Source organism: Condylura cristata, unplaced genomic scaffold (assembly GCF_000260355.1).
Source record: "Condylura cristata isolate star-nosed mole 26May11 unplaced genomic scaffold, ConCri1.0 scaffold00021, whole genome shotgun sequence".
Classification (NCBI taxonomy): Eukaryota; Metazoa; Chordata; class Mammalia; order Eulipotyphla; family Talpidae; genus Condylura; species Condylura cristata.
The window spans coordinates 5,808,255-5,819,910 of record NW_004567122.1 but is presented as its reverse complement, the minus strand read 5'-3'; the positions used below and the strand labels follow the sequence as shown (position 1 = coordinate 5,819,910).

General features: G+C 37.6%; 1 protein-coding gene across 1 annotated transcript in view; it reads left to right on the top strand.

Moving 5' to 3' along the window:
- Positions 1–11,656, top strand: part of ZGRF1 (zinc finger, GRF-type containing 1) — a 38,310-nt gene that overhangs the window by 20,180 nt on the left and 6,474 nt on the right. Inside the window, exons 11-19 of the mRNA XM_004686482.2 lie at positions 1,366–1,982; positions 2,693–2,828; positions 3,295–3,479; positions 5,262–5,458; positions 6,419–6,558; positions 6,917–7,060; positions 8,251–8,365; positions 9,455–9,717; positions 9,990–10,149. Coding sequence (XP_004686539.1) covers positions 1,366–1,982; positions 2,693–2,828; positions 3,295–3,479; positions 5,262–5,458; positions 6,419–6,558; positions 6,917–7,060; positions 8,251–8,365; positions 9,455–9,717; positions 9,990–10,149 — 1,957 coding nt within the window. The remainder of the gene's footprint in view (positions 1–1,365; positions 1,983–2,692; positions 2,829–3,294; positions 3,480–5,261; positions 5,459–6,418; positions 6,559–6,916; positions 7,061–8,250; positions 8,366–9,454; positions 9,718–9,989; positions 10,150–11,656) is intronic.

The window sequence follows — 11,656 nt, the reverse complement described above, 5'->3', positions numbered from 1 at the left end:
CTGCTACAGTTTGCAGTTATTTCTACTAGAATGTATAAAGGATGTGAATGACTCTCTTCCTCGTTATTGAAAACTATATTGAGTGAGACAAAAACATGCATTTGGCAACCTGGAGGTCAAGGTGACCTTGGCAGGAGCAGTTTAGTGAAACAGTAAGGCCAGAAGTCAGTTTAGAGTGGGTTAACTACGCAGTGAGTGGGAGGCAGGGAAGGAGAGACAGCAGCCATGGTGAACTCCTTAAACAGAGGACATATTTCACTAACCTGTCACTCACCCATCAAGTATCAAGTTTCGTGAGTGACTTAACCTGCTTTGGAACTAGATTTGGTCATGGGCAAATGATATTAAAAAGAAAAACTTTGTGGTGTGCCTGGGTGGCGGGGCTGGTGTAGCCCAGAGGGAAGTGACGGTTTGGGCGGAGGTGATCCAAAGCAGGTGGAGGACAGCTCAGTAAAAGGTGCTTGCACACATGAACCTCTCACTCTGTAGTGACTGGCTTGTTGGTAAATGCATCCTAACACTTTATAAAAACAATACTGACTTCTGACTATTCTGTCAAGAAGGTATGTTACAGAACCGCAGCCCTGTCAGATAAAAATGTTAAAAATTACATAGTTCCCATGCAGTGTTTTTTGTTGATTTATTAATTCAGAAAAAGTTTTTACCTTTAACATTTTCAGAAATACATCTGTTACTAATGCTGCTGACAAACAGAAGGAATGATAACTCAGCTAAAATATGCTATAACATGAGTTTACCAGAACTGAACTACAATACACACACCAATAGATTAAAAACTAAAACGCATCTTTAAAATGAAGGTCAACATGTTAATCACTAGTATAATAAATATGTAAAGGAAGTTCAATCATGGAGTAAGGTCAAATAACCATGAATTCTGGGGAAGGAACAGAAAATTCTGGGCTCTCGTTCTCACCTGCCAGTTGGTGTCATGTCACCTCTGGGTTTCTGTGATCTCACCTGTCAAGTGAGGATGGTGAACCTTTTCTTGCTGTAAAGCTGAAAACTTTACGTGCCATGTCAATATTCTGTCAGCTGCGTGGGGTGAGTCTTCAGTTAAGAGAGGAAAGAAAAAGGAGGATTTGAGGTTCATCAACTTTAAAAAAAAAGTTTGGGCCTGTTAATTAAGTGTTCAGATATTTATGAGGTTAAAATAATTTTTAATTTAAGATAGAAAATACAATTTTGTACTTGGTGTTCTGGTTTTTCTTTTTGTTTGTCTGCCTTTTGGGTCTTTTTGTAAGGCATGTTAGTCCTTTCTGCTTTTTTTGTTTCCCTACCCATCATTTCCAAAAGTCTGATGACAATGACATCTCTATTTAATCAGCTTTTTTCCCCCTTCAGTCATGAAAAAAGCCAGTTTTCTGGAGAATACGAACCTCCCAAGGCTCCCATTCGTAAGTAGAGCCCAAGTTCCACTTACCACTTTGCCATATCCCTACCTGACGGCCTGTGGCAGGCTAGAGGCTTCTGGGTCCTCTGTGCCCAGTGCATGGGAAAAGTCAGCACTTGTCTCCTTTGACTTTGGTCCTGGGCACCAGAGTGAAACTTCTTTCTCTAAAGAATTCAGGGATGTGACTCCAGGGGAGGTTTTGCTTCCCCGTAATGTGCCTATTCAAAGCAAGTGGCTGAAATATCAGAAGGTAACACAGCGCACTTGGGCCGCCCCAGGCAGCGCTAGCCCACGAGCAACAGACAGCTTCTTTGCTGAGGCCGTTCCTGAGAGGTGCAGTGGTGCAGGGGGAAGGTGGAGTGATGCTGTGGGCAAGAGCACCTCAGATGCAGTGCACTTGCAAATGATGAAAGACATGCTGCAGCGGCAGGACTTTAGCACCCAAGATTCAGTTTCCAGAAAGAAGGCGCATTCTTTGAATTTAAAGCCGATTTCCAAGAGTGAGGAAATTCAGAGTATACTAGGAGAGTCTGTCTGCTACAGCCACGGTGTAACAGGAGATTTTCAGGTGAGGAAATGTACTGACATCTCTTGCTGCATTTTTCCCTGGTAGCTTCTGTCTGGATTTCAACAAAGGAGTCACCAGAACGGCGCAGCAGTAATGACTTTCCTCTTGGAGTCCACTTTTAAGTTTCCCAGACTCAAGCTACAGTTACATCTACTTTGACTCCAGATCTTATTAGTAGTTGAGTGTTAAATGAAATTATGTATTTGAAAGTAGCCAGTACAGTTTCTGGCACATAGTATGTCCTTAGAAGATTGTAGCTGCTGTTTCTACATCTGCTTCTACTATTCCTATTACCAAGATTGTTTTTATTTTTCACCATCAGCTCAGTTTTGCTAGTCACTATTAGCGTAATACATTATACATTGCATTCTACATTAGCGTAATTGCATTATACATTGGTTGTGAATGTTTATTACAGTTGTGATGCAGAAATGGCAATATATAACTATCTACTCACATGGTTATTTTTTTCCTAGCCAAAAATATTTTACTTATTAAGTAAAAACTTATCAAAGTGCAGGCAAGAAAAATTTACATCATCCTATTTATAATTAAAAGAGTGTGAGGCAAAGCCATTCTTGCTATGTGAAGTTTCTCATTTAAAATTAGAAGATGACATTCAGGAATTCTGGACATTAAAAAGAAAATTCGTTTATTTTCTTAAGCAATATTTTCCTGGAATAATTATAACTTGAATTATTTCATTTCAGATCAGTGACTCTGAGCTGTGCTTCCCAAGTGGGCAGAAAATAAAATCTACTTATCTTCCCCGAAGGCAAATCCACATACCAGCTGCTTTTCAGTCTCCTGCACATTACAAGCAGATTTTTACATCTTGTCTCATAGGTATCACTGAGTTTTTCCTTCTGTGATGACTGCTGCTCTATGTGAGTAGTGTAACTGAGAAAGTGTAATTCTGCATGTTGTGAATTTCATAATAAACTTTCCACATGTCTGTTATTTTCCACATTTCTCAATTTTTCACAATAACTTATTCTAATTTCAGGTCAAACTTGAGCTTTCAAAGTGGAAATGACAACATTGTCATCTAGTTAGTTTAGAATTTTAAAAATTAGAACCGTAAGATGGTTTTTAAGTAAGCAGGGAAGTTTCAGTATAATGCATCATCAATTAGTTTTGATAGTGTGTTTTGTTGTACAAGGTCAAATATTGCCTTTATTACATGGATATTAGTATTAAGATATCAGTATATAGTTTATTGAAAGGATATTTTCAAATCTAGGTAACAATACATGATGCACCTGCAGATCATACTATGTTTTTAATCTGTATTATCTTTTTTTTTTTGTAGAACATCTAAATATTTTGCTATTTGGGTTGGCACAAAAGCTGCACAAAGCTCTTTCAAAAGTTGACATATCATTTTACACGTCATCAAAAGGAGAGAAACCGAAAAATACAGAAAACAACGTGCCATCCTGCCATCATCAGCAGCCTGCGAAACTTGTCATGGTTAAAAAGGAAGGGCCGAATAAGGTAAAGTGCCCACTCTTCTGCTTGTCCGCCAAATGCAGGTCTTCTGAAAGCTTAGGAAGCTGTTGCTTGGTGACAAACTTACTGAAAGAGCAAGCTTTTACTGGAGGCGATAATGAATAACATACAGTAAACCCTCAGGTTCTTACTGAGAGAGGATCAGTGTGCTAGGGTAAGAAACTATGAGAGAAGGTCAGTCTTCAGGTTGCTGAGCAATTACTGCTTAGCAGTGGATGGATGGAGAGAGATGTGACAGGGATTATATATAATGTTGTAAGTGATCCAGTAGGAGGAAGATGGCCAAACTACAGGAAGCACCAGAGCGGGGATCTGTCCGAACTGGGGTGGACGGTATGTAGAGATGAGTCTACCGTGTGCTCCCCGGTGTGAGTAATAGGTGAAGTCAAAGGAACAGGAAAGCATTCTGCCTGACCAGGCCGTCACATGCTGTTCCGGAGCACGTGAACGTAAGAAGTGGAGATCAACAGTTCTTACTCATGTATAACACTGTATTCTCTTTCTCCTGGTGTTCACACATTCCACGTCATCGTTCACTGAGAATGTAAATTTGGATTGAAATCTACTTGTCATATTACCCAAATTATATACTTAGGTAATAATTGGAAAATTAATGAAATTTGAAAAAACAAAGAAGGGGGGGTTGTTGCCCAAAGCAGAATTCATGAATAATAACAGAGCCACAAAAAAATCTTCCTTGTCTTAAAATTACTTGATGACATAATTATGCTCATGCTATGTTGATGGGTTAGGTTTTAAAGTAGAAAAATCTATCATTCTGTTAAAAATAAAACAGCAGTTATGTGGATCATGTGTCTGTCCGTCTCTGTATGTGAGTGAGAAAAGGGAGGGAAGAAATGCATATCATGTTCCTTGTAGCAGGAACATCTGGACAGCTTTTAGGTTGTCTATAGGCAACATTTTTTTTAAATATTTATTTATTCATACAAAACTGGGGTACAGGCCAGAGATGGAGGGTGGCGAGAAGGTTCACCACAGACAGAGTGGGGATCAGAACAGGCAGATCGACAAAGTACTCTGCTGAAGGGAGCAGCGGGCGGGTCAGGAGAGGTCTGCCACACCATGTGGGTCACCTCTGGGGCAGGCGGGGATCAAACTCATGTGGAAGTGGCTTTAGCTTCTTAGTACTGCGCTTTAACCTGCTGCACCACCAGGGAGGGCCCTATAGGCAACATTTTAAATGAGAAAAATAGTACCTTTTGGGACCTCCCTAGTGGTGCAGCTTGTTAAAGCACAGCACTATGAAGCTATCCAAAACCACTGCAGCATGAGTTCAAGTTTGATCCCTGGGCAGGGAGGTGACCACATGGTGTGGCAGACTTCTCATGTCCCACCTGCTGCTCCCCTCAGTATATTTCACTGAACAGAATCTGCCTGTTCTGCTTCCCTCTGTCTCTAGTAAATCCTCATAACCGCCACACCTCTGGCCTGTATCCTAGTTCTTGCATGCATCCGTAAATAAATCTTTAAAAAAGAAAAAAACTTTTATAATATTATATTGTCAGGAAAATGTGATTTTTGATTAAAAGAACATAATGCAAAAGATGGTTTTAATTTTAAATTGTTGCTTAAGTTATGAAAAAAATTAATAGTAATTATGCATGGTAATGGATGTTATATAGTAAGAAATTGTTGAAGTGCTTTACTGCCAAGCAAACTTTATCTAAAGTCATAATAAACAATACAAAACCAATAAAAATAAAAATATCATTTTTCTCACTAAACTTAATGCTTTTTCCCCCTTAGGGTCGTCTCTTTTATGCCTGTGATGGGCCCAAAGTTGACCAATGCAAATTTTTCAAGTGGTTTGAAGAAGTGACTCCAGAAAGTTTTACACAGGGAGAGTCTCTACCTACCAAGGTTTTAAGTGATATAAAGAGTATTGGCTTGTACTTAAGAAGTCAGAAGATACCCCTCTATGAGGAATGTCAACTTTCAGTGAGGTACGTGTTAGCATCCCAAATAACCACCTGTAATTCTGTCAGAAACTGTAGCCTTGACAGTATTACCAGTTTTAAGAGCCTGAGATATAAAAAGTACCTAGAAGAGAGTATCTCAGATCTTATAACAAGAGGTATGTTTGATCCCCTCTAACCATCAAGCAGGGTTAGCAATATCAGAAAAACTGGCAATACTACTATTTTTCTGTTCATTTTAATATATAGTCACAATCCTAAGAGAAACCCTATTGAACAAACCACAAAAGTAACTTATATAGAATGTTACTTTTGAGAAACATGTCTTAGAAAAGTAGGATTACCCAGAAAGGAAATATAATGACTGTGTGTTTGGTAATTTATTAATGACAACATTTATTGGAAACTTACCCAAGCCAGGTACTTTTCTAAGCACATTACATGTATAGTTCCATTTACTCATATCCTGTAACATACAGAAGAAACAGAGATGCTTATTTGAATTTGACAAAGATACTTAGGCACTCTGTCTTTTGGATACTTTTCTTATCTCAGTATTTTTTAAAACTAATAATGCTGTGAAGGTTGCTCTTTTTTCCTTGGACATTATATTATATTTTGGGTACATGTATCAAACTATGTAAACATATACACACCCCAGTTCTTTTCATACTGTGCTTCAAAGATTATTAAGTTTTTACTTTCAAACTTGTACTTATGAAACAAATAAGTTCCGAGAGTATAATGTAAAGAATATGGAACCATAGTTAATAACATTGAAGTGTATATTTGAAAGTTGGCAAAAGGGTAGACTTAAAGGCATCATAGCAAGAGAAAAATGTGTGATGTTGAATGTATTATGTATATTTCAATAAATACACATAACTAGGACCATTATGTGATACGCCGAAACAGACGTTAAGCTAGCACAGGTGAAAAATGTTGCACTTTATATCAAATTCATTTTGTTCTTTACTCATTGTGCAGAAAAGGATTTGATTTTCAAAGGAAACAATATGGAAAATTAAAGAAGTTTACTACTATAAATCCTGAATTTTATAATGAACCTAAAAGCAGACTTTACCTTAAGCTGAGTCGGAAGGAATGCTCTTCAACTTACAGCAAAGGTATGTTGAGCCGAGATGCTGGTGCTGCATGTAGTTCTGCAAAATTTTTATATTAAAGAGATGTCTTAAAGTACAACTTAGTAAATTATATTGTGAGTTATATCTCATTTTAAAACTCTTTCCCTATGCTAATCTAAAAATTACTCATATATAATTTTCTACTAATTGTTTTTAAAGTTTTTTGGCTTTTTAAAAATTTCTTTCAAGTTTATTAAGTTTTTTAAAAGATTATTTATGCATAAAACAACATGCAGATTATTTTAGTTATGCACTCTTTTATTTATGTATCTAAGAAATCCAGTTAGCTTTGCATTAAGCACTGTTTGGAGTCACTTAAAAAAAATGCTTGCCATTTCAGATGATCTCTGGGTGATTTCCAAAACTCTAGACTTTGAATTGGACACTTTTATTGCATGCAGTGCTTTCTTTGGGCCGTCAGCTATCAGTGAGGTGGAGCTACTGCCTTTGAAAGGTTATTTCCCTTCCAACTGGCCCACCAACAGTAAGTATTAACATCTCTGTCTTAATTAGTATAATCGGTACCGTGAGGGACCGGAGATGTATTTTGAGCAACACGGCTAACTTTTGTGTTGTTAAAGCCAACTGAAAGTGCCCTCTGTACTTCCCACCATCTCGTATACAATGTGTGTGGAAGTTGATTCTAAATAATTCTGGTCTGCATCCCAGAAAGCTAATAAGATAATCACATCTTAAGCCTCACAAAAATATTCTGTCAGAATTGAATTTTACAGTATATACCTTCTTTCTAAAAAAAGAGACACTAAACATGAGTAAGAACTCAAATCATTTCTTACCTCCAGTTCTAATTCTGTCATAATCAGGTATACTTAATAAACAGATTTTTGTTTATTGTTTCACTGAGAAGGTTGTAGAGGTTCTGCAAGAGATTATTCAGGGAGTTAAGCAGGAAGATGATTTTTATCTGGGTATTTTATCATTTGTCTTGAGAAATGCTTGAGAAACTGCACCTTGCCTCATTTTTCTTTAAATAAAGGAAACTTTAGGTAGCTGAATTCCCATCCAATGCTATGAGTCTACACCTTCTGTACACCTTTTGATCTCTGGAATAATTTCTCTTGCTTGAATTTGATTCTAACTGAAAGACAGACTTTAATGATATATTTCAATGGTTTCATGCACATTTTTAATTTCTGATTTTTCTTTGAGAACTGAATGAATCTGATTTACCAGTTTGATTCTAATGAGACTCTATAATTAGTGAACTTTTCACATTATGCATTTTTTTCATATTTGTAATTACTTCTTCACCAATATCAGCATTGCAATTTTCTGCTTTTTATATATTATATAATCGAGGAAGAAGTATAGGGAAAATGTACAAAAATGACTCAAATAACTAGTCCAGCACAAAGTGGAGTGTTGATTTAATGGAGCTGCTGTCCAGGAGTGCCATGAGGCCCTCGCTTCCTCAGATCTGTTCATCCCCTGATTATGGAAGTCCTGATCTTACTTGAGTTTCGCGTTTTATGGTATCTATGTATCAAGTGTGAATGAGTATCTTAAAGAACAAAGGATCGGATCTTTGCATAAAGTAAAAGTGTATGTCTTATAATGGAGTCAGTAGCTTAACTCTTGAATTACATGAGTATTTAGTTTCTCATGATCTCTCATACTGTCATTACATGCTCTGTGCCTCTGCCCTTTCTACAGCAGTGGTGCATGCGTTACTGGTCTGTAACGCCAGCACAGAGCTGACCACTTTGAAGAACATCCAGGACAACTTCAATCCAGCTATGCTGCCTCTAATGCAGTATCTGTTAACAATGTAAGTAGCTTCTGACCTAGGGATCACTGATGCTCAAAAGTAAGTGATCAGATGTGAATATGAAAATTCAAACTCTGTTACATATGTATTGCCAATAAAATTTTAAATCGCATTCAGATTATGAGATGACTATTTGTCAGTAGTTTAAAATAAAAAAAGGACATAAATATATCACTTTCCATTCCTCCAGCTACCCATTCTTCCCTCTGTTTATTGTGACTACAGCTAAAAATACTGCATTTTTTCCGTTTGTCAAGAAACAATTTCTTGAGGCTATTTAGAGTGTCTTTTTTTTCTCTTCAACTTTATTTTAATGCACAAACTATTTAATCTCTAAAAGACACATTTAACAAGCTTGAATCCATTATGTATATTGATACCTATTTTATTTTTGATAGTAATTGTGTCCCATTCTTTTTTGAAAATCAGAAGTGATATATTAAAATGATAGAAAAAGTCAATGGCACACAGGTAAAATTTGGTGATGGGAAGCCCCTGGGGATTACAACTGAGATGGAAAAAGGCACAAAATGATGTAAAAATAAACTATTATATTATTTTTTTAAAATGACAGAAAAAGGTCTAGTTTCTAATTTGGAAGTTAGGATCTACTTTGGACCAGTGTTTCATTTTTTTTCTCAGCACAACGAAGTCCTTGTTAAAAAATCCTTATGATTCCATTATATTACTTACCTACATTGAAATGAATAAAGACAATTTATTTGCTGTTCGTTACCAGAAATAAGGGGCCATATTAATGATCTCAGTCAGCATTATGTATGAGAACATGGGCATCAAAGTTAGTCTATACCACTTATTAACTGTGCTGTGTGAGGATAGATGTAGTGTTTCTGTATCTGTTTGGGATCGTTCACTAACAATTGTTATCGAGATGTCATCAACATACATGTAAAATGACTGCTAACACAGCCCCAGCACATGTTAATTCTCTTCCCTACCCTCCAGAATGCCATGTGCCTGTAAAGAAAACTATTTTCTATGTTTATAAAGGCTAAATTATGAATACATCTATCACCTTTTCCAAAGTCCCTCATTTTTCTTTGATCTGACTTGCTCCCCTTTTACTAGGTCTTCATCAACTACAGGTAGCAGCAAGAGAGTTAACAAGAGCAAATTCATCCCACCAGCCTGCACATCTAGCAACACAAAATGTGAACTCCTCAGCTTGGAAGCAACAGAGCAGTTGGCCAGTGAGTTCATTCAGGCCCACAAGTTAAACGCGGATCAAGCTGCAGCCCTAATGCAGATAGCTCAGATGATGGCGCCTCACACAGGGGCCGAGACCGTGCAGGAGCCGCCAAGCCCCAGCCTCCCCATCACCATCGTCCACGGTGAGCAGCAAGCGGGAAAAGCGCCCTGAAGACACGGTGTTACCCCGGCTTCTGTATCCCGGTCAGCTTGTTAATGATGTCCCAGTGGAATAAGACTCCAGAATCACTAAACAAGCGTTTTGAATCCGAGCCGGCCCAAGTAAACGCTAGAGGGGAGTGGGCAGCATTTCTGAGGGATGCATTAAATAAAAGCAAGAGGAAAGTAGGTGGATAAAGTATGTATTTTCAGAATTTTTTTATGTGATCTTTATTTTTCCCTTCAACAAAATTAGGTGTTTTTGGAGCAGGAAAGAGTTACTTGCTGGCAGTGGTGATTTTGTTCTTCGTGCAGCTATTTGAAAAGAGTGAAGCTCTTACAGCTAGAAATACAAGACCATGGAAACTTCTGATTTCTTCCTCCACTAATGTAGCTGTTGACAGAGTACTTCTTGGGTAGGTGTGACCAGTACATATTTACATAGCTAATGTTTTAGGTCAGTGTTGAAACGCAAACCTCTGTGGTCTTTGAATACCCACATATATTCCTGCCCAGTGTATACAGACACAAGGCCTTTGTCTCTCAGTCAAGAGCCAGCATCCAAAAACCAGTACTAGAATAACTTATTCATTTGTAAGAAGGATAATGTGAAGTAATAAAACTTGACTTCAGCACAAGGAAGGGACGCTCGTGTAAAAATTTGAATTTAGCCAAGAACATGTATGGCCGAGAAGTGTGTTGCTGGGGGAGCTGCCAGCAAGCCAAGGATACATGGCTCGGATCCCTCTCCCCGGGGCCATTCCTCCCTCTTGTGTTGGCCGCAAGCAACTTTGAGGATGAGGTAATATCTCCTTCGGGGGTGAAAAGCAAGCTTGCTTAAGGCGTGTGAGAAAACAGCAGCCCCTGCGTTCAGTGTCCCTTCCCCAGCTCAAGCCGTGCAGTGCAGGCCTGGACCCGTTGCATCTCCCGATGGGGGTTGGAGACCAGAGGAAACCGACACAAGTGTTGAGGCCGTGCCTTTGAGATAGCAAGGTCCTGTCTCCGGCCCAGGAGTGCATTACTTCAGAAGTCAGCCAAAATGGCAAAACCGAGTTCTACGTCACTATATTGTCTACCTGCTTATATAGACACAAGATAGTTAAACTGCTAACGAGTTTAATTGAAATAGTTTTGGTTGAAATAAGACACATCCACAGTAGATTATAGCAATTTTATACCTCCATAACAGGTATGCAAGTATAAAATTTTTGTGGCTATAGAAGATACAAAAAAATATTATGTAATAGTTAACCAATATTCCAGTGTTTAATGATCTGAATCAACGTAAGTGAGAAACTGTGATTAGGAGAAGTAGTCCCTTTCTTAGTAAGTGCAGGCTTTTAAAAAATGTAACTGATTTAAGTTGATGCTTATGGTGACATATATGAAGACTATGCTGTCAACATTTGATTATGTTTCTTTACAGATTTTTTTTAATGCATACAAACATACTTGTTTTCCAGCTGTGATATTCAACAATAAGGATGGTTTTATGTCCAACATTTTTTACTTAAAGTTGATTGTGATATTAAATACTAGAAAATGTAATTTTTCATAGTACTGAAGTCATTGGTTTATAGCATTCTTTAAGGAATTTTTGATGAATAACTGTTTCCAAAATTTTGCCATTATATCTTGTATTATGGCAAAGATTCTTAAATAGCTTTGTTTCCATTTCCAATCTTTCCTTAGAAAAAAATCCCTTGGTCAAAAATTAAAGTTAGAAACATTTTTAAGTTTCTTAATATACTTGCAAAATTACCCTTTACGGAGTTTCAGCCAGCTGTATTCTTTTAATTAACCTAAAACACTGGCTGAGGATATTTTTGTGTTTATTTTGCTTATACTTTTTTTTTTTTAAAGATTTTATTTATTTGTGCATACAGAACTGGGTACAGGCCAGAGGCTCAGGGGCGGTGAGAG